Raw genomic sequence first — 23,530 nt, 5'->3', positions numbered from 1 at the left:
CACTTTGCAACCCAACGCTTGACTCGGGCTGTTAAAGGATTCATTCAATCCTATTTTGTTGAGTGCTTATTGTGGGTAGAGCACTGTACTAAACACTAGGGAGAGTACAAGACAACAATACACAGACACATTCCCTGCCCACCAGGTGCCCGTAGTACAGAGCAAGGTCCTCAGGTCTGCTTTGATGATTGTGGTACTTGTTAAGAACTATGGGTCCAGCACTATTCTAAGCGCTGTGGTAGAGACAAATTAATCAGTTTGGACAGAGCCCCTTGCCCCATGGGGGCTCACAGCCTAAGGAGGAGGGAGAACAGGTATTAGAGGACACGAGGCTCAGAGAGGTTCAGTGACTTGCCCAAGGTCACTCAGTAAACAGTTGGCAGAGCTGAGATTGGAACCCAGTTCCTGTGACTCCCAGGTCCGTGCACTTTCTATTAGTATTATTTTTCTACTGTGTTTCAGTAAATTCTGCTTTGGGCTGTAGGGACCAAATTGGGTGTAGTTGTTGGAAAAGGAAAAAGAAGTCATGCCTACTAAAGAGGTTAAGCGAAACAGAGTACTTTTTGTTCCAACCCTTCCACCCCCTACACTATCATTAAGGACTGGTTAAATAATAAATATTACCTTTTAGCTAAGATAAAGGAATGTACTGCAAATGAAGCAGTTAGGTCACAGAAGCTACAAAAGAAAAAACACAGGTTAAAAATGTAGATGAATATAGAAAAATACAAGTACAGGATGGTTTGTGATACAGAGAATGCTGGGAACTACAAATCAGCATATAAAAATCATTAAAAACCCTATCAACTCCACCTATATCACATCAGTGCTTGAGGGAATGTCACTGTTTTTTGTTGTGCTGTACTTTACCAAGTGCTTAATACAGTGCTCTGCTCCATGTGGGACAGGGACTATGTTATTCAGCCTGATTAATTTGAATCTACCCCAGCACTCAGAGAAATGCTTGACAGATAGTAAGTTCTTAACAGCTACCAAAAAAAGAGAATCACAACTTGAGTGCTCAAGAGGCTCCCAATAAAACTCCCCAAATCATGTTCACACTATTCTCCCTTTGTCCCCAGAGCTGAAAAGGCTGGTTGCCCCCAGTGCTATAAACATATATAAAGTCACCTGTAATTTGGGTCTAGTATCTTCACTTGGAACACAAAAAAGGCTTCGTAATCCTTGGGCCACACGATATAGTTATAATTAGAAGAGTTTAAAATCTCATATGGTTGATTAAGGTTTCCTGGATTTCCAATGGCGATAGAAAAACAGTGTTTGTAGTTCTGAACAGGGAATGAGAAAAATCTGAGGGTTAAAATGCTGCTTTGGTAAACTAACAGTAAATGGCATTCCTGTATTTTTGCACTTGTTAAAAACTGTTCTGGAATCAAACCTTTCTATATTCTATCATTTCATTGCACTGGGGCAGGGAAGAAACTGATATAGTTAGCGATTTAACCTCAATTTGGGTAATGCTTACAGAATTTGAATCAGGTGCGGGAATCCCTCCTTGTTAGGCAAACCCCTAAAAACAGACCTAGTAGGCTTTATTTCTTCTCCAAAGTCTAATTAGCCAGTGACCTGTAAATCTAGGATTTCTTTTCTTACCTCGGGTCCCCATACTTTATTCAGTGGCAGGTGTGGGTTGGCTGCAATCATTGACGACCATGTCTGTGCTTCGCTCACACATCCATTCTGTTAAGAAGATTATTTACAAAAATTAAACAGGATTGATTTTCCTAAAAGGTGATCTCGGGTTCTTGTTCTCTGCATGTGGTAGGTAAGAGCTCAATAAATACCATTAACTATACTCTACTGTTTCCTCTATCCCTAATCTATTTTAATCTCTGCCACTCCATGAAGACTGTAAACTCCTTGGGGGCCAGATTAGTGTCTACCAACTCTGTTGTCTCTACTTTCCCCAGTGCATAATGCAGTGCTCTGCACTAAGCAAGTGCTCAAGAAATACCACTGACTAATGTAAGGCGCTTTTGTAATTAAAGCGCCACGGAAACACAGTTCACTCATTCAATCAATTTTATTTATTGAGCACTTACTGTGTGCAGAGCACTGTACTAAGCACTTGGGAGAGTTGCAGCGCCTAGTACAGTGTCTGGCACATAGTAATGACTAAAAAAAATACCATCATCATCATCATTTCCCCTGTAAAGGGAGAGTTGGGCACAATATACAGCAAACACTTTATTCCCCCCAAAGGGCCTTAACCAGCACAGGAGATCATAGGTTATCCTTTAGATAGGCCCAAGTGTTGAAGTTTAAAACCTCCGAGGGCTTCCTGACATTACAGTATATAGAGATTAAAAGTCACTTGACTGCCAGAGTCAAATCTCATTGCTGAAAAGGAGAAGGATGCAACCTCAAGGGGAATAATAGAGCAGCTATTAAACAGTCTGAAAACATGCATTTGAAATTCCACGAGCAACAAAATGGCCCTCCCTCACTACCACCATTATAAAAACTAATTGTGCCAGTATGAGCACTCTCCCCCTCAAAAAGAAAAAAATGTGCCAACCTTGGGCTATTGAAAATAATTGTCACAATATATTTCATTGCTATGAGAAACCAGGCTCAGATTTACTGTAGAGCATTCAGAAAAGCAGCATGGCCTATTGACTAGAGCACGGGCTAGTGAATGTCCCTGTTTATTGCTATAATGTACTCTCCCAAGTGCTTAGTACATTGCTTTGCACACAGTAAGTGCTCAATAAATATGACTACATGAATGAATGAAGGGTCCTTGGTTCTAATCCCACTCCTTATGCTTCCCCCTGATCTGCTCCCTTTGTTCGTCCTCCCTCCCAGCCCCACAGCACTTACTTTGTACATATCTGTATGTATATATCTGTAATTGATTTATTTACATTAATGTCTGTTTGCCTCCCTCTAGACTGTAAACTCATTGTGGATAGGGAATGTCTGTTTATTATTGCATTGTACTCTCTCAGGTGCCCAGTAAGTGCTCAGTAAATACGACTGAATGAATTTAATGAATAATCCTGGCTCAGCCACTTGTCTGCTTTGTGACCTTGGGGAAGACACTTCACTTCTCTGGGCCCCAGTTCCCTCATCTGGAAAATGGGGATAAAGTCTATGACCCCTGTGTGGGGCTTGGATTGTGTCCAACCTGATTGATCTTGTATCGACCCCAGTGCTTAGTACAGTGCCTGGCACATAGTAAGCACCTGTTAAGTACCATTTGAAAGAGGAAAAAAAAAGGAAAGGCAGGCAGTAACAGGGAAGGTATTTTTTTTTAAAAAAAGGTGTTCTACCAGCTCTGCTCCCCAGTTGAGAGTTTGTTCAGGGAAGTAGAGTGGGGACAAATTCCCTTCCCCTTTTACTAGAGTGAGGGTAGTTAGTGGGCAGTGGGCCGCTATCAGTCAATCAATCATCTAAGGCCACTGTACTGTAACTTTTTTCTAGGATGAAGCTGCATAAGGCACCTGGCCATATGGTATAGATGGCATCCACAGGCTCCAGGGGAGCATGCTGGAAGGGGATGAAGAAGTTACATCATTCTCCTCTCCTTGGGAACCCATTATGACCCGTTGCAAACCCACCTCAGTGAAATCGCTTAATTAGAAATTTGAGATTCTGGAACTTTTGGGCCTCTGACAAGCTGATGCTTAATGAATATTTGGGGGCTCCATTCTACCTAACTTTATGCAGTGGCTGAGTGCTCAGGGCTAAATCAATGCTAGTTTGGAGGGAGAAACCACCTCAAGCCCACGCACTGTTAAAAGCACAAATGGACAACAGCTCATTTCAATCCAACCAGAAGGAGATTTCAACTGTTTTGGGTTTTTTTTGTCAGAATTTTTGGGAGCTTGGCTTAGAGCTGTTGTTTTGAGCTAGAGCATATAGGTTTTTGTTTTTTTTATGTGATTTCATGCTTGCATGCCTCCTGCATATCACCAACTTGCTGCTTGCAGATATAAAATTATCCCCTCTAGCAGGATCCACCACCAAAATGACAAATCAACCACTTTACCTGCTTTGTTCCTAACAATCTTTTAGAGGAATTTTGCCCCACTGAGATTTCGTAGTATGGAAATCTGTGTTTTCAATAAAACAGCTAGGTTCTACCTTCTTTAGAAAAATTGTGATATAGATTAATCAGGGAAAGGCACACTTACAATTATGCGTATGTCTTAATATGACTATATACATATTCAGAAAACATCTAGCAAGTAATTCTACTTCAATATCATTTCAATAAAAAGATGCCATACATCATTCATGGTTGAATTAAAGCTGTAATCATTTCTTCCGTGTATATCCCAGATTATGAAATTTGTCTTGATTCTTTCGACAAACTTGTTATCGTCGTATCTAAGGAAATTATGCACACACAAGAAAGGATGGCTTAGTATATCAGTTTGGGATCTCTGTCACTTGTCTGCTGTGTGACCTTGGGCAAGCCACTTAACTTCTCTGGCCCTCAGTCCCTCATCTGGAAAATGGGGATTAAGACCCTGAACCCCATGTGGGAGAGGGACCGTGTCCAACCCACTTTGCTGGTATCTACCCCAGTGCTTAGTACAGTGCCTGGTACATAGTAAGTGCTTCACGAATGCAACAATTATTATTATTATCATTAGAATTATCTCAAAGCCTGAGTCAACTTGACACTGGGAGCACAGAGTTGAATAGCATTGAGAGAAAGAGAGACAGGGCTTCTGCGGTGTAGCTGTGCAGTGTGGAAGGATCGACTAGCCAGAAGAATCCCAAGATTCTGACGGCCACCTGCACCCAGACTGTGACCAGTGGGAATTCAGTAAAGCCCCTTCCCTCCCTCGCCCAAACTTGTAACTGAGAAGGTTGGGGTAGAAAGGACTGTTGCAGCTGGGGTTAGCCATCAGTCGGTCACTCTGAGTCGAGCACTCTACTGAGCGTTGGGGCAGAGCCCTGTCTCCAGCCCAGAGCGGGGTGGTCCACGGTGGCAGTCACAGAAGAAACTGTAACTGAGGAGGAGCAAGGATTTCCTGCTGTTTAACTACTGTCGCCATGTTCATGGGGGCTGAATTTGACTTCTGGTGTCTGCTAGCATGTTCGGCTACCCAAGGTCCCTGGTGAGAATTGGGTGCCTAGGGCCCCAGTTTTTTTTTCCTAGGTCTTTACCCTCTCTTCCCCCTCTCGCTTCTCCCTGCCTCTTAAACTTTCCATCTCCCTCTCCTGGCTTTTTCTTCCCCCAACCCTAATCTTGGATACTGGCTCCACCCCTATTTAAGCCTTGTCCCCATCAACCACTCCTCTCAGAACTTCAGAATTTGTCACTCTCTTGCTTAATGTGGTCAGTAAATGTTGAGGGTGCACAGTCTGGAGATTAGAGGCCTAAAACTTAAACTGATAGGCTGCCGGGTTAAGGCATGTTAAATCTCACTGTGGGCAGGGAATGACAGGGTTCTGTTGTGTGTGTGTCATACTTTCCCAAATACTTAGTACAGTGCTCTGCATACAGTAAGCGCTCAATAAATACAACTGAATGAATGAAGGAAGGAATAGAATTTAACACCAACCCTAAACCCGATACCATAAAAACAAACAAAATGTAGGACACAAAAAATTTGGTTACCAGAGGTGAGCTCTCATCTGATCATTTTAAGTTTGACTGAAAATTTGGTTCACAATGGTTAATTAATTTATTTCAAATACTCGGATTTGAAATATTCCAGATAAACCTGAAAGATGCAGTGTGGCTCAGTGGAAAGAGCACGGGCTTGGGAGTCAGCGGTGATGGGTTCAAATCCCAGCTCTGCCACTTATCAGCTCCGTGACTTTGGGTAAGTCACTTCACTTCTCTGTGCCTCAGTTACCCCATCTGTAAAATGGGGATTAAGACTGTGAGCCCTTCATGGGACAACCTGATCACCTTGTATCCTCCCCAGTGCTTAGAACAGTGCTTTGCATATAGTAAGCACTTAACAAATGACATTATTATTATTATTACCATAAAAATTTACTTACAATTCAATAATTGGTTGGAAATAATGTCCCCAATGTAATTCCAATGGACAACCATACTTTTTCAGATCGTAGATAAAATTCTGGAAAAGAGAAGACATCTGTATTCATTCATCATTATTTATTTAGTTCATTTTTTTTTAATAAATCCAGTTAACTTACCAGATCTTGAATTGGATTATGGCGCAGATGAAACCTAGCACAAAGGAGATAATTTTTTTGATGATTTTTACTTTTTTTAAAAAAAGCTCAATACCTTCTAGTCTAAAATGAGTTTTTAAAATTTATATTTTAATTATTATTGATTATTTAATTGTACAGAAAATGTCATTTCCCTTCATACTTAAGCATGAGAGAGAAAACAGGTTTCAAATGAAATCTCCCAACACATGGGCCTTTATTTTGTTGTTGTTCACCAAGGGAATTTGCCCCATCAGCTCATTACAACTAGGTGAAGGTCAGAGAATGCAGTTGTATAAGAACTCTCCTAAGCATAGAAGCAGCATGGCCTAGTAGATAGAGCAAGGGTCTGGAAGTCAGAAGGACCTGGGTTCTAATCATGACCCCTCCACTGGTCTGCTTTGTGACCTTGGGCAAATCACTATTCAGTGCCTCGGTTACTCATTTGTAAAATAGGTATTGAAGCTGTGAGCCCCACGTGGGTCATGGACTCTGTCCAACCTGATTAACTTGTGTCTACCCCAGCACTTACTGCCAGGCACTCTACCAAGCTCTGGAGTAGATAGAAGCTAATCAGGTTGGACACAGTCCATGTCCCACGAGGGGCCTCACAGTCTTAATCCCCATTCTACAGTTGAGGGAACTGAGGCCAGGAGAAGTGACGTGACTTGCCCAAGGTCATGCAGCAGACAATTGGAGGAGCTGGAATTAAAACTTGGGTCTTCCTGCCTCCCAGGCCTGAGCTCTATTCACTAGTCCAAACTACTTCTCCATTTTTACAGTGCGGTATGGAGAATCTACTATCCCATAACCCAAGGGTGGAAGGCATTCTTCGGAGTTCTCCTGTCTCCTCCTCTTGCCTTCAGATAGGACCATATCTAAGTGACCGTCGACAGAGGAGAACTTCGTCCTGAAACTAGCTTCGACTCTCTTGTTTGTTCCTCATTGGCCAGGGGAGACAGCTGGCCTAGTGTCCTTGACATTATCGATTCCAGGTCAATAACTGGCCACTTCTCTGTCAGTGCAACAACTCCCCCCTTCCCATGACCCCTTCATGGCTGCTCACCAGGGAGTGGCGGTGACTGGGAAGGGCAGTGATGAGCTGAGTATGAAATATAATTTTTGCCTGTCCAGTTAGTCCCTCTAGGATACAAGCTAGATACTACATTAACTCCCCAGGGTTTCTAGTCCAAAGAGAAGGACCCATCCCAAGCACTTAGTTATTTAGAGTCCCATAAAAAATAAACTTTTCTTACCTTGAAATGCTGACACGATAATTTTCATATTGGGTACAATTTTCTTTTTTCAGGCTACAAAAAAGAGAATGAAAGAACACTGAAAAGAATTGTAACATACAGCTCTTGATCAGGGATTGAATAATTTAACTCACCACTTAATTTTTCAACTGGGTCAGAGGAGAAACAAATTCCTGGAATTTTCTTGTTGAGCTCGAGTCCCCCTTCCGTAGCTACTGATGGTGCAAACATGCGCTTTTGGGAGTTGCTCAAGACCTTTCCACTTGCTGGGCTATTATTCATTGTAAAAATGCCCCACTTCAAGTTTAAAGCTCCCAATTTGTTGAGATGTTGGTAGGGATTGGAACCTCTCTGCTGTCAGGATCACTGCCAGTTGCTTTTTTTAATGGTATTTGTTAAGCGCTTACTATGTGCCAGGCCCTGTACTAAGCGCTGGAGTAGATACAAGCTCATCAGGTGGGACACAGTCCATGTCCCACGTGGGGCTCACACTCTTCATCTCCATTTACAGATGAATTAACTGAGGCCCAGAGAAGTGACGTGACTTGCCCGAAGTCACACAGCAGACAAGAGACGGAGCCAGGATTAGAATCTAGGTCCTTCTGACTTACAGGTTCGTGCACTATCCGCTAAGCCACACTGCTTCTGCTGGCACTCTCGAGGAGTGCAGATGGTTTAAAAGACTGTGGAGAGCAGAGAACTGAGTGTTGGAAACTTGAATCTTAGCAGAGATGAGCTGTGGGAGGGATTTCGAGCCATGGATCCTGGGTAAGGAGCATTGACTTAATTCCTACCTCTTTTTCCACTGAGCATGGCAACCTCTCAATTCTGTCCGACTATCCCAGGCTGCCACCTTACCCCAAGGACTGTCTTCCCCTCCTAGACTAAACTAAACCCAGACATCCCTGGTACCCTGGCCTTCCATGATCCATTCATTCATTCAATCGTATTGCGCGCTTACTGTGTGCGAAGCAATGTCCGAAGCGCTTGGGAGAGTACGCTACAACAATCAACAGACACGTTCCCTGACCGCAACGGACCACAACCTGTTAATCAGGAAGCAGCATGGCCTAGTGGAAAGAGCACAGGCCTGGGAGTCAGAGGGCCTGGGTTCTAATCTTGGCTCACCCCCTTGTCTGCTGTGTGACCTTGAGCAAGTCACTTGACTTCTCTGGACCTCAGTTACCTCAGCGGTAAAATGGGGTTAAGACTGTGACCTCCGCATGGGACAGGGACTCTGTCCAATCCAATTTGCTTGTATTCACCCTGGCGCTTAGTACAGTGTCTGAAACCTACTAAGTGCTTAACAAATACCATTGGGAAAAAAAATCACCCTTATTGGTCATTTCTGTACCTGAACCCATATGATTCAGCATTACTGGAGGAAATCCTAAAATTGAACCAAACAAATTCGCTATCAACTGTCACTTCCAACTAATACTTGTCAGTTTCACTGCACGGCAAAACTATTATTCTCTTCATTGGCTCCCTTGCGCAGAAACCAAATTTCCTGTTTCCAACCTTCATCGCCTTCCTAAAAGCCTCCACTTCCCCCCTTCCTTCCGCTCTATGGACTTGGCACTCTTTCAAAGAAGATTTTACATAATGCTACTCAACATTTTTCATGGGGAATGGGGAGAAGAGCTTATCACTTTCAGAGAATAGTCTTTCATGTGCTAGATGAGAGAGGGAGAGGAGACAGTTGGGAATTTTCTTTTCCTTCCCTGAGCATCCTGGGGATAGATATAGACTAACTACTAAAAAGTTGGGGAACATGTATGTCTAAACTGCCTTTTCATTCCTTCTCACTCTTTTCCCTTCTAAATCAGTGTGGGAGAGATGAAGATTGGGGGTGCCTAAAGAATGACAATCGAATCTTTGGCTTTTTCCTCCTCAGTTGTCTCACTCTCAGCTGTGTTTGGGTGGTACCTCCCTTCATTCCACAAACTACCCTCAGCAGTGGAAGCAGCAGTGTGACCTAGTGGATAGACCACGGACCTGGGGGTCAGAAGGACTGGGTTCTAGTTCCGGCACCTGCCACTTGTCTGTTGTGTGACCTTGGGCAAGTCATTTTGCTTCTCTGGGCCTCGGTCACCTCATCCGTAAAATGGGGATTAAGACTGTGAGTCCCATGTAAGACTTGGACTGCGTCCAACCAAATTAACTTGTTCTACCCTAGCGCTTAGAACAGTGCCTGGCGTTAAAAAAAATCAATTATACTTATTGAGCGCTTACTTTTTATGGTGTTTGTGTGCCGAGCACTGTACGAAGCAGTTTGGGAGAGTACGATACAACAATATAACAGAATTGGTAGACACGTTCCCTGTCCACAGTGAGCTTACAGTCTAGAGGGTCTAACCATAAGGTGCAATTGCCCACAGGGTACCCTTTCCCTCGCCCTACATCCCAACTGCCACAGTGATAGAAAACTCACGTAGCAGCCTAAAAAGACTGGAAATCCAGAACCTGGTTGGGTTACTCCAGAACAGAAGCTCATCGTGGGCAGGGAATGTGTCTCTTATATTGCCCTCTCCTAACCACTGAGTACAGTGCTCTGCACACAGCAACCACTCAATAATTGCAGTCAACTGACATGGATTGACTGCTGTGGCCTGCTGGGAGTAGTAGCCCGAGCAGCTGATGGGCTAGCCACACACGGGTTCACGCAAGGTCGCCCCTCACCCATTGCATTAGAGCTCTTCTTTAGGCAGCCAAGGGCAGCTGGTGGAAACGTAAGTGGTGGGGTCATCTCGTCTCTGGGACTGTCCGCCCCAGTAATAACCATCTATAATCGAAGCTCTGAAACCATCATCATCAGCATCACTATTTTATTGAGTACTGCTAATTACCACTCATTTTAGCCTAGTGTTTTTAACTTGGAGGAAGGCTAAAAGAGAAAAGCTCTTGCCTTTCTTGCCTTGCGAGAAGCAGCGTAGCCTAGAGGCAAGAGCACGGGCTTGGGAGTCAGAGGTCGTGGGTTCTAATTCCAGCTCTGCCACTTGTCTGCTTTGTGACCCTGGGCAAGCCACTTAACTTCTCTGGGCCTCAGTTACCTTATCTGTAAAAATGGGGTTTAAGACTGCGAGCCCCACGTGGGACAACCTGATTACCTTGTATCTAACCCAGTGCTTAGTACAGTGCTTGGCACGTAGTAAGCACTTAACAGATACCATTATTATTACTATTATTATTAATAAAACAAAAAGCCCAACTTACCCTTTGATCCTGATGTGCCTTTCTGGATTGCAACCAACGAATATTTGAGCCACCTGGTAAAGAAGCACACTCAAATGGCAAGGACAGTAGGTCTAACTCTACGTAAACTGAACCCTTCCTGGGATATTGCTGGATATTGCTGGAACCCAAGAGGCAAGGAAAAGAGGGAGCCCCACTCAGGGGTCTCAGAGTTGGGGGTTGGGGATGAGGGGGGAGGGGCAGCCATGTGGCTCAGTGGAAAGAACTGGGCTTGGGTGTCAGAGGTCATGGGTTCTAATCCTGGCTCTGCCACTTGTCAACTGTGTGACTTTAGGCAAGACACTTAACTTCTCTGTGCCTCAGTTACCTCAACTATAAAATGGGGATTAAGACTGTGAGCCCCACGTGGGACAACCTGATTACCTTTATCCCCGAGCCCCACGTGGGACAACATCATTACCTTGTATTTACCCCAGTGCTTAAAACAGTGCTTGGCATATAATAAGCATTTAACAAATACCATAATTGTTATTATTGATCCCTTGGTTTCATGGATTCCTCCTCTGGCAAATCTCTGTCTTCTCACTAGCTCTCTTCACCGTACTTATTGGCTCTTTTCCCTCATTATGTGAGCAGTCCTGCTTGCACTCCTTGCTTTTCCTAAACCCACTTTCTGCCTATTCCCCACTCTAGTCTTATCCACCTACGACCCACTTACTCAACACTGTCCCCAGGGCCTAGAATTTCTCTGACCTCCACATCCACCAAATCTCAAACCTCCTCACCTTTTCGGTCAGTCAGTCGTATCTGTTGAGCGCTTACTGTGTGCAGAGCACTGCACTAAGTGCTTAGAAGAGTACAAGAGAACAATGTAACAGACACATTCCCTGCCCACGACGAGTTTACAGTCTCAAAGCCTCCTAAAATCCCACTTCCTCCCACAAACCTTCCCCTACTAATCATCACAGTCCCCAAATCTAAATCTTGTCAACACTTTGGCATCTGGCTTTTATTTATTTATACCCTGTCTCAGGACTTGTGCGGCTGACTGCTCAATTTGATGAATTCTAATTCCACTGCTCGTGAATATCTCTACATCAGTCTTTCTTGTTAGAATCTAAACTTCTTGTGGAGTGGGAAAATGTCTTGTGTTTCTGTTTTACTTTGCAAAAACTTAGTATAGTGCATTGCATTCAGCGGGCACTCAAAAACCATTACGACTTCAAGGACTCTTCCTCTTCCTCCTCCTCTTCCTCCACCTCCTCCTGCTACTATTACTATTTCTTGGCCCAGAAGAATTTAGAATCTTACGCAACTTAGAGATTGTACGGAACACTTTTACCTCCTAATCATTTATGAACTGTTAGAAAAAAGTGGTCAACACAGCAATCCCTAGGGGACTCACTGTTTGCAGGTCTCCATCTTGAAAAGGAGCCATTTGTCTTTTTCCTTCATTTCCTAACTCTTTTCTATTGATGACAGTGCTCCTTCATGAGAATTCAGGTCTTTTTTTTTAAAAAAAATCTTTAGGGTGGAACTTTGTCAAAGACCTATGAAAAATTTAAGCATATAGCCACTAATTCCCCTGTGTCTGCATATTTATTGAACCCCTCAAAGAACCACTTAGCGCTTAGTACAATGCCTGCCACATAGCAAACACTTAAAAATTACCATTAAATAAAAATTTTAAAAAAACCCCCAACAACCCAGCAGCTCAGAGAAGTGTGATTTTCCTTTACAGAAATAGTGTTCTCTTTCTTCCAAAAGGATGTGTTTGATGCTACATTGAATTCTAGATTTTACTAGTCAGGTATAGAAATGAGATTTGTCGGTATATAATTCTCTGGTTCACCTTCGCATCCCATTTTGTCGAGGGGAGTTACTGTGACCAATATCTATAAACTTACCTTGTTGAACAAAGTACATCTTTTCCCATTCATACTTGGTTTCAATTCAAATGCCACAATGCCACTGTTTTCCTGTCTAGAAGGAGAAAGAGGTACCCATTCAAATTAATCACAGAATTCACGAGTCACTACCTTGAGACATCATTCATATTTAGTTCAAGGCCCTGACTCTCATAAAGAACACTCTAGAAGGGACAGCAATTATTTTTGCCTCAGGTCTCCTGGATCAAGGGTCGATGGTTGGATGTGGTTATTTTTGGGGTGGTCATTTTGTAGAAGGCTGGAGGTCTGCTAAACTCTCCCTCTGACTGGATCAACGGGGGAATAGAATCCGGCATGGGCTGGATTTGGGAAGCCCAAACCCCCTTCAGCCCTAACCTGTTTGTAGCTGAGTTTTGTCAAAATTCAAGGTCTCCCGGAAGTGGCTGGTGTTGGGAACCCGAATTTTGAAGTGGATGGACAATTGGTCTGACCCAATAAAGCCATTTCTTATCTCTGTTTTTTAATAGTATTTGTTAAGCATTTACTATGGAGCAGGTACTGTTCTGAATGCTGGGTGGTGAAATAAGCCAGTCAGACTGGACACAGTCCATGTCCCACATGGGGCTCCCAGTCTTAATCCCCCATTTTACAAAGGAGGGAACTGAGGCCCAGAGAAGTGAAGTGACTTCGCTCAAAGTCACCTAGTAGACAAGTGGCAGAGCTGGGATTAGAACCCAGGTCCTTCTGTGTCCCAGGCTGGTGCTCTGTCCACTAGGCTGTGCTGCTTCTCAGTCTTCTAGCGTTCACATCTAGTTCCACGCATCTCCGTGGCTTCAGTGAAAAAGGCTCAGACAGCAATGCCGCCACTGACAGAAGCAGGGGTGGAATGGATTCCCAAGCCTGAAATGGCCCTCGGGTTTGACTTTATCTAAATCTGCCCTCAACCTCCTCCCTGCCATATTTCCTTGCGGAAATATGGTTCAGAATGTAGAATTACCAGATAAAAGAAAGTCGTTTTGTCAGCAGCAGCATCATCAGTGGTATTTACTGCGCACTTACTATGTGCAGAGCACTGTATTAAGCACTTGGGAGAGTACAGTACAATAGAGTTTATGTCCCACCTGATTAACTTGAATCTATCCCCGAGGTTAGAACCGTGCTTAACACACAGTAAGCACTTAACAAATACCATAAAAAATAGAAGAAAAAAGTGACTTGCCCAATGTCACTCAGCAGCCCGCTGACAGATCTGGGACTCAGACATGGGTTTCCTCCCACCTTCTTCCTGGATCCTGTCTATTTCTTATTCTGTACTCTCCCAAGTGCTGGATACAGTGCTGGTCACACACAGAAGGAGCACAATAAATGTCTTTCTTTCCCACATTCCTCCCTTCTTCATCATTTTTACTTTGGTTGAAAAATGGCTTAGTACCCCCTTTTGGTTTATCTATACAAATGTTTGCTTTTGGGGGATTTTCAGGGCTGTAGTGAATTGCTTTTGTTTTTTAAAACCCAATAAAATGATCATCCCTTTGAAGTTGAGTCTAGCAGAATGGAAGGGCATGCGCTTAATATTTTTAGATTTAAGATCCAGCTAAAGGGGTTATAATTAAATGAATTTGGTTCTATAACGTTTGGTACTATTTATATTTTAAAAGTAGCATAATGACTCTAGTTTTTTTTTTTTAATGATACTTACTGGAGTTCTGTGTAATTATCTGCTTGTTCATAGTCTTCATCTTGGTAAAATTTTACAGTCTGAAAATATAACAGAATCAGTGGTTTCTGTAAATGGTCTTTTCTTCTTAGCTAGGGAAGTTCAAAGACTGCCCCCAAACTTAATAATATGTGGCCTGCAATTCTCAGGAATCCTTAAGAAGGGGTAAACTACGGACTCAGCCTTGCTTATCTCTCATCCCATTTCCTTTCTGGTTCCATTTCCTCCCCTGCTATTCATTCATTAATTCAATCAATCGTATTTATTGAGCACTTTCTCTATGAAGAACACTGTACTAAGCACTTGGGCGAGGACAATACAACATTCATTCAGTTGTATTTATTGAGCGCTTACTGTGTGCAGAGCACTATACTAAGCTCTTTGGAGAGTACAACACAATAAACAGACACATTCCTTGCCCACAACTAGCTTACAGTCTCCCAGATATACCTGCTCCCCAAATGCACCTTTCCCCTCTGTTCTACTCCATGGGTGGCCTAATGGATGGCACAGGGGCCTGGGAGTCAGAAGGACCTGGGTTCTATCCTGGTTCTGCCACTTGTCTGCTGTGTGGCCTTGGGCAAAATACTTAACTTCTCTTCACCTCAGTTCCCTCAACTGTAAAATGGGGATTTAAGACTGTGAGCCCCATGTGGAACAGGAACTGTGTCCAATCCGATTTGCTTGTAACCACCTGAGTGCTTAGAACAGTGCCTGGCTCATAGTAAGTGCATAACAAATACTACAGTTATTATTAGGATTAAGGTGATAAAGTAATAGTACAGGATGACAAATAAGCATATTCTAAGTTTTAAAGTTATATAGTAATTAGATCATACAGATGCAAAATCTTTTAAATTTAACCTACCAGATTTTTAGTACAGATTCCTAAAGCCATCTCATAGTCCTCATTTTTGTCTTCCTTTAATATTTTTGGTCCATAGGTGTCCACTATTATATATAAACCAAGATTCTCTGGATAGACTATTTGAGCCCAGAAGCTCAGGAAATCGTTCTTGTCCAAAAAATGAAAATATGATATGATGTCCTGCTGAAATATTATGTATGGACAAATGTCACCCATTTTATGTGTAGAACTATATATTTCTAAAGTTAATGGATACACCTCCCGAATTATTGTTCCACTGTCATTAACACTCATGATATACAGGTCACCAGATGGATTTATGTAAAGCGCGGTGTTTTCATCTTTGTGACTCCATGGAGGGAGTTTCACTGTCACTTTCATTCCACATTTAAAATGAAACATCTGGTTGAATTTTGTCTTTATGATGATATTCCCGTAGTAATCTGAAATCAAAGGAAAAATTACTCTTATCGATTTTTATACACAACCCTATGTAACTTTGTACCCCAGCATATTTTTGAAAAGGAATTTTGGGACCAAAAAAAAAAAGTCTCCTTTTTTGGCCTGAATTTTCCTGAGGCAAACCTAATGTTATATGCTGTCTTTTAGCAGGAATTATGCCACACAAGCCAAATTAAAATTGTGGAGCCACAGGTCACAAACTAGGTCTCACTGCCCAGCCTGGACACCCTGACATCAGTTTATTTGCCTGCCCAACAGACTGCATTTCAAGTTTTCTTTTTTTTCCCTTTTGAGGTTAGAATCCAGGTCCTATGACTCCCAGGGCTGGACTCTAGTCACTAATTATTATTATTTTGGTGTTTGTTCAGCACTTTCTATGTGCCAAAGCACTGTTCTAAGCCCTGGGGTAGATACAAGGAAATAAAGTCGGACACAGTCCCTGTCCCACATGGGGCTCACAGTCTTCATCCCCACTTTAAGGATGAGGTAACTGAGGCCCAGTGAAGTGACTTGTCCAAAGTCACACAGCAGACAAGTGGCGGAGCCGGGATTAGAGCCCATGTCCTCTGGCCCTCAAGCCTGTCCTCTTGCCACCCAGACTGATGGATCGTTTGAGCTCCCTGGACATTCCATCCTGGACATTGAGACAGAAGCTCAGGAAGATTCTTGGTCTGATCAGCAGGAGTGTTCGAGGTTGCACTCGTAAGACAAACAGATGATAACAATTTCAACTGTGGTGTTTGCTTAGCGCTTACTCTGTGTCGAGCACTGTACTAAGTGCCCAACTCACAGTTTTAATCCCCATTTTGCCGACCAAGGGACTGAGGCCTATATAGAGAAGTGAAGTGGCTTGCCCGAGGTCACACAGCAGACAAGCGATGGAGCTGGGATGAGAACCCAGATCCTTGTACTCTCAGGTTTGTGCCCTTTCCACTAGTAGGCTTGTTGAGCAAGCTTAATCTATTGTTTCTGAGTCCTGCCATACAAATTCACCCCTCTCCACCTTCTCAAGAGGATCTCCAACAAGTTGATGTCCCGGGAGTGAGGCCCTATTTTCCTCCATCTCCCAGGAGACCATGGTTTTCCCATTTTCTTGTCAATTGGAAGGTAGTTGTTTCACTGCCACTTTCCCTATGAAACCAAACTCCCAGAGACAATCCTCAAAAAATAACTTCCATTTTTACAAATAGCCCCAAAAAGCTATGGGTGCTCCAGGAGCTACCTTTTATTTTTCTTATGGCATTTGTTTGGCGCTTACTATGTGCCAGGCACTGTACTAAGCACTGGGCTAGATACAAGCTAATTGGGTTGGACACAGTCCATGTCCCACATGGGGCTCGCTGTCTTGATCCTCATTTTACAGATGAGGGAACTGAGGCCCAGAGAAGTGAGGTGCCTTGCCCAAGGTCACACATCAGACAAGCAGGGAAGCCAGGATTAGAAAACAGGTCCTTCTGACTCCCCAGCCCAGGCTCTATCCGCTAGGCCATGCTGCTTCTCTTTCTCTGCCAGAAATGATGTAAAACAGGCAACATGTTTGTCACACACTGTTCTGGAAAAGTTATCACTGCTGAACAAATACCCTCAGATCTACTCATCAGTCAGTCAATCATAGTTATTTAGTACTTTCTACATGCAGAGGACTGTACTAAACATTTGGGAAGAGTCCCACACAACAGAATTAGCCGACAAGTTTCCTGCCCATAACGAGCTCATTCCAAGAAAATAAACAACATTTTACCGAGAAAGACCTGGCTAATGTAGTCACCCTCTGATAGCCTTTTGTTGTCCCAGAACATTTGTAGGAAGCCCTTAATTAAATGGTTTTGGTAGCTGTAGTAGACAGTCTGGTCATCCCATAGTATCAGACTGGGCAGTGCTGAATATAGGAATAATAGAGATATAACTTTCTGCTCTGGGACATCCCAAGAAAAGTCTTGCAGTAGCCACTTTCTTTTATCTTCCCAGTAGGTTGCTAAGAAAAGTGATTTTGTGACACCACAGGTAGTGCAGAAATTCAGCAAAAAACTCATATCAGATGGGTGTGAAGTGTAGACCACTTTGGATATGGTGACCGTGGAATCCGAGGGCAAATTTAGAATCTCTTTGAGCTCTTTTACAGTTGTTAACTTGATAAATATGTTTCCAGGATATCCGAGGTAGACCGTGTCTATTGACCATAGTACTACTGTGCTTAATATGCTAGCATACTGAAAAACAAAAACAAAAACAGTGCAAGAACTCTAATTAGATAAAGGAGTTCATTTTGCTAATTGTTCTTGTTTTACCAATTTACCTAAAATATAGAAAAAATACAGTTCATAGAACTAAGGTTCTTGCTCTACAGGCAGTCCTCAACTTCAATTTTAAGTTACTGATGAAGGATATTCACAACCTTTTTGAATTGACACCCTGTTTCAGTTTTAGTTTTGACTTCAAAACCCTGGACTCCTCTATGGCCCAAGTTCTGGTAGCTGAGGGAGTGGGGGAGGGCATATGAGAACTATAGGGGATTGACTTTAAAAGTGACAATGGGTGGGAGGAAAATGAAAGTTTAAAGGGTGGATGGAAGGAAGAGGGGAGGTGAACAGGAGAGGCTGAGGAGAAGCAGCATGGCCTAGTGGACAGGGCACAGGCCTGGGAGCCAGAAGGACCTGCATTCTAATCCTGGCTCCGCCATGTGTCTGCTGTGTGATCTTGGGTAAGTCACCTCACTTCTCTGGGCCTCAGTTTCCTTATCTGTCAAATGGGGATTAAGACTGGTTGCTCCATATGGGACATGGACTGTGGGTGTCCAATTTGATTTATTTGTGTCCACCCCCATGTTTAGTTCAGTCCCTGGCAAATAATAAGCACCTAACAACTTCCACAATCATTATTATTATTATTGTTAGTGGAAGGTCAGCACCTCCATTTCACTTCCAGAACCTCTCGGACTCCATAGAAATAGTAGTAGGTCTACAGCTCATCTATAATTGATTGAGCACCCAATTTTGGGTAATATTGGTTAAAAACAGGGTATCCAACCTTGGTTCGGGAACTAACTCCATTTGCTATAATGTTTATAACTAATTTATAATGTTGTTCCCATTAGAAAATGGAAACCTGACAGGGGATGGATTTGTTGAGTTACTTGACTGTCATGGCAAAATTTCACTTTAATCTTTAGCTTTCAAATCTTACTCATTATTATATTTTGAACACAAAAAGTTCAGACATCCTTCAAGAATTTGTCCCTTTCAAAACTCTTGACTGACCTTTCCAGAATTTTCAAATAAACACCACCTCCTTGAACTTATTCCAATAATTTCAGTTTCGGGAAAGTTGAATTCTTTGGTGAGTGAAAAAAATTCATGTAAAGGTGTAATTAGGTAAACACTACCACTTATCAATATGAAGACTCCATTTTCTGTCAATTCCACAGTAGATACATTAAATCTTTGATCATCCAAGATAGGTGTTTTGATTTTCCTTGCAGAGTCGAATCCATCAGTTGTAAAAAATAGTCCAAATTCTGACACTAAAACAGCAATCACCGGAAGACATCCTGACCATTTGATAATGAGCTCACTATTTTTTGGTGAAGAGAGAGGCAACTCATTTTCTTTCTCCTGGAATGCAAACTCCGGGGGAGCTACTAAGAAATAGTTGTCTGCGATAAAGCAATCCTGAAAAGCCACTGGTTTTCCTTTAATCTGCACTATGACACCACTGGGTTCTATTGCTAAGAAAAATTCCCAGGTCCTAGAAAAAGACAGGTAAAATGAGGTAAGAATTCAAGGCATTGAGTTCTTGCAGTCCTTAAGAAAAATATCATAATATGCTCTCAATTGTTCCCTGATCTCTCCTGATGGTGGGTTGCGGGACCGGGTGGGAGGGGATGGGGGACAGGGAATCGATTAATCACTGGTATCTATTGAATACTTACTGAGAAGCAGCATGGCCTAGTGGATAGAGCATGGGCCTCGGAGTCAGAGATGGTGGGTTCTAATCCCAGCTCTGCCACATGTCTGCTGCATGACCTTGGGCAAGTCACTTTACATTTTACAGATGAGGATCGAGATTGTGAGCCCCACGAGGGACAAGGACCGTGTCCAACCTGATTACCTTTTATTTACCCAAGCGCTTAGAAGAGTGCTTGGCACATAGTAAGCGCTTAGCAAATACCACAATTATTATTATTACTGTATGCAGAGCACTTTGGTGACCTCAAGAGAAGCAAAAGAAAGGGTCCCTGCCCTTAAGAGGTTTACAATCTAATAGGGGAGATAGGTACACATATTATTCCCAGATAAAAGGGGGCAGGAGGAAGGACAAGGATATACCAGGTAGTAACTCCTTTTATTAAAGGAAAAAAGAAAACAAAAACCTTGTCCCATGTTCGTAGGGATGGTGGTGAATTCAGTGGCTCCTCAACCCCAGGCCTGGGCTTGTTGGTGACACAAAATTCTGGAAGCCCGTTTGAATCAGATGGGTGGGGAGGGTGTAGATCACTCATAGGAATCTGTGGACAACTGGGCAATCTGCTGACTGTCTCTAGTCACTCTTGGAGACAGTCCAATCAGATGGCCAGCAGGCAGAGCTCAGTTTCATAGGCCCAAATCCTTGACTATGTGGCCTCGACTATAGATTTGGGCAGATCCATATAAACAAATAGCAGTAGAAATCCCCACTGCAAACCCCCCAATAATAATAATAATGGTGGTATTTAAGTGCTTACTCTGTGTCAGGCCCTGTCATCATTATTATTGTTATTATTATTAAGCACTGGAGTGGATACAAGCAAATGAGGTTGGACACAGTCCCTGCCCCTCATGGGGCTCACAGTTTTAATTCCCATTTTACAGATGAGGCAACTGAGGCCTAGAGAAGTAAAGTGAATTGCCCAAGGCCACACGGCAGACAACTAGCCAAGTCATTATTAGAATCCATGACCTTCTGACTCCCAGGCCCAAGCTCTATCCACTGTGTCATGGTGCTTCCCAGGTCACCAAGTTAAAAACAAGGCTAGACATGTTTGTGCTATTAATATGTGGATGATGCAGATTTTTTCTCAAACATTACCTTGGGCAGAATTGGTCACCGAATACGGATATAGCCCCAAAAGAGTAAATTTATTCTATGGCCAGAAATGGGAAGGATTTCGATCTTATTTTTAATGGAATACACACATCTCCTAGTCCAACTAAAGGAATTTGAAGGATGCTTAAACTCCAAATGGAACCTTAGCAAGATTTGAAAAATGGTCACTGTTTTCAAGCAGGGATGGAAGAGGGGAGAAAAATTCTGGATTTGGCAACTACCTCCAAACAGTTTTTACTTAATATGAAGCTATCCCAAATATGCACATATTTCTGAATGCTTTAACTTTTTAATAATAATAATAATAATGATAATAATGTTGGTATTTGTTAAGCACTTACTATGTGCAGAGCACTGTTCTAAGCCCTGGGGTAGATACAGGGTAATTGGGTTGTCCCATGTGAGGCTCACAGTTAATCCCCATTTTACAGATGAGGTAACTGAGGCACCGAGAAGTTAAGTGACTTACCCACAGTCACACAGCTGACAAGTGGCAGAGCCGGTAGTCGAACCCATGACCTCTGACTTCAAAGCCCAGGCTCTTTCCACTGAGCCACGCTGCTTCTCTGTTCTATGTCTGAATCAGTTTTCTTTCTGAATCGGAGCAATTCACATTCCTCCTAATGTCACCCCAACCTCATTCTTATTTCGTAATCTACTTTTTCTGTTGAACATTTCTGATATCGTTTTAGATATTTTGATGTATGCTACTATGCTGCCACCCGGTGGTAAAATGAAACAAATGTACTAAATAAAACGTTTTAGACTTTACTTAAAAGCAACAAATTTTCCTTTCGAATGCAGGGGCAGAAGGGAAGCCGAAGGTACAGGGGTTGAGATGAAGTAAGGGAACGGGGAGAGAAAAAGACAGAGACACAGAGATTCAGGAACAAACATCACGAAGGGTGTGGTCCAAATAAACAAACAGGATTTAGAAAGCACTCACTGAGGGTTTAGTATTGTAGGTTCAAAAGAAAAGAAACAAAATCTATAATATTTGAAATTCACTACTGAAGGAAGTAGTGCAGACAGAGAAGTTCGCGAAAGATTTGGAAAATTAATGACGGAGCTATCCACAATGGGTTGATAAATGGGCAAATCTGTAGGGATGATCACACAAATCTCTAACCATATGGACAAAAGTGAACTTCATTGTCCTTTGGTAGAGACAGAGTGCTGGGCTGGCTCAGTACATCCAGACCTCTGCAATGTATTCATTACAGTGTTTGACATCATTAGGGGATTTGGAAACTAAAGGGTACAAACAGTTCTCCTTAACTCGGGTGTTAGGTTCTTGCAAAACCTTGTATGCAGGAAAAAAAAATGCGTTGCAGAACTCATTATTAGATGCTGTAGGCATGCACAGATACTACAGACAATGATGATGCCAGAAAAACCTTTCCTTCTGCTGCTGCATTCCATCCAAAAAGGCTTGGGTTGTTGGAAGAATGTTTCTTAAATCCCTAAATATGAAAACACGTTAAGACATCTCAATGTACTAACACATTTGGTATGGGCCATACCAAGGGCAGCGTCATTCAAGGCAATCTGTCTTTGGTCTTGTTTTTCAGAGAGTCCATATCTCTCCGCTTACATGGGAGGTGAAAGAATAGAGCTCTCCCTCTCTCTCTCTCTCTCTCTCTCTCTCTCTCTGTTTTGGTTCCTCTAAAGGTTAAAAAAAGCACTGCAAAAATACTGAATTACTGCCAAAGTTTTGATTTTATCAGACCACTCAACTAGGACATGGATTTACATTCATTCATTCATTCATTCATTTGTATTTATTGAGCGCTTACTGTGTGCAGAGCACAATACCGAGTTCTTGGGAGAGTACAACAATAAACAGAAACGTTCCCTGCCCACAGCGAGCTTAGAATCTAGATGGGGGCAGAGGGACATTAATATAAATAAAGAAATTGCAGATATAGACATAAGTGCTGTGGGGCTGGGAGGTGGGGGGAAGAACAAAGGGAGCAGGTCAGGGGATGCAGAGGGTAGTGGGAGAAGACGAAAGGGGGGCTTAGGGAAGCCTTCTTGGAGGAGATGTGCCTTCATTAAGGCTTTGAGGGTGGGGAGAGAAATTGTCAGATTTGAGGAGGGAGGGTGTTCTAGGCCAGAGGCAGGATGTGGGCGAGGTGTTGGTGAGTAGATGAGATGGAGGTTCAGTGAGTTTGGCATTAGAGGAGCAAAGTGTGCGGGCTGGGTTGTAGTAGGAGAGTAGTGAGAAGAGGTGGAAGGGGGGCAAGGTGATTGAGTGCTTTAAAGCCAATGGTGAGGACTTCTGTTTGATGTGGAGGTGGATGGGCGACTACTGGAGTTTTTTGAGGAGTGGGAAAACATGTTCTGAACACCTCTGTAGAAAAATGATCTTTGTAGCAGAGTGAAGTGTGGACTGAAGTGGGGAGAGACAGAAGGCTGGGAGGTCAGCAAAGGAGGCTGACACAGTAATCTATGTGGGATTTTAGAGATTTTATCCAGTTTGAACCAGATTCCATCATCTGAATTTATTTATTTATTTTGTCATTTTAAGGCTCTATTGTCCCTGCCAAAATGATCTTAAAAAATTTAAAAACCTATCTGAATTCCACCACAGATGAAAAGTCTAATTTAGCACATTTCCATGGCATCAATAGAAAGGGCATTATTTTGGAATACAATATCTGGAAGATTTGATTATTTTTAAGTGCCTTATTTTTTTTCTATAAAGACTCCAGTTTCCTTGAGGAACTAATACTTTACATTAGACTTTGTTTTTCTCATATGTGTTGACTATACAGTCAATCAAACAATCTATCATTTTTTATTGAGTGTTTACTAGGCATAGAGCACTGCATTAAACACTGGGAAGAGTATAATATTGCAATATAACAGAGTTGGTAGACACATTCCCAGC

General features: G+C 42.6%; 1 protein-coding gene across 4 annotated transcripts in view; it reads right to left on the bottom strand.

The window, feature by feature from the left end:
* Positions 1–23,530, bottom strand: part of CATSPERE (catsper channel auxiliary subunit epsilon) — a 43,175-nt gene that overhangs the window by 2,921 nt on the left and 16,724 nt on the right. For all 4 annotated transcript variants that reach the window (XM_029047239.2, XM_029047241.1, XM_029047242.1 and 1 more), the window contains 13 exons: positions 18,813–19,299; positions 17,297–17,765; positions 15,094–15,536; positions 14,208–14,266; positions 12,527–12,602; positions 10,641–10,693; positions 7,425–7,478; positions 6,151–6,184; positions 5,992–6,071; positions 4,257–4,356; positions 1,615–1,701; positions 1,132–1,289; positions 625–678 (listed from right to left, as the gene is read on the bottom strand). In XM_029047239.2, the coding sequence (XP_028903072.1) occupies positions 625–678; positions 1,132–1,289; positions 1,615–1,701; positions 4,257–4,356; positions 5,992–6,071; positions 6,151–6,184; positions 7,425–7,478; positions 10,641–10,693; positions 12,527–12,602; positions 14,208–14,266; positions 15,094–15,536; positions 17,297–17,765; positions 18,813–19,299 (2,154 nt within the window). The remainder of the gene's footprint in view (positions 1–624; positions 679–1,131; positions 1,290–1,614; positions 1,702–4,256; positions 4,357–5,991; positions 6,072–6,150; positions 6,185–7,424; positions 7,479–10,640; positions 10,694–12,526; positions 12,603–14,207; positions 14,267–15,093; positions 15,537–17,296; positions 17,766–18,812; positions 19,300–23,530) is intronic.

The sequence above is a fragment of the Ornithorhynchus anatinus genome, chromosome 19 (assembly GCF_004115215.2).
Source record: "Ornithorhynchus anatinus isolate Pmale09 chromosome 19, mOrnAna1.pri.v4, whole genome shotgun sequence".
NCBI classification, from domain to species: domain Eukaryota; kingdom Metazoa; phylum Chordata; class Mammalia; order Monotremata; family Ornithorhynchidae; genus Ornithorhynchus; species Ornithorhynchus anatinus.
The sequence above is the reverse complement of the archived record's forward strand: the minus strand, read 5'-3'. Positions and strand labels throughout refer to the sequence as shown.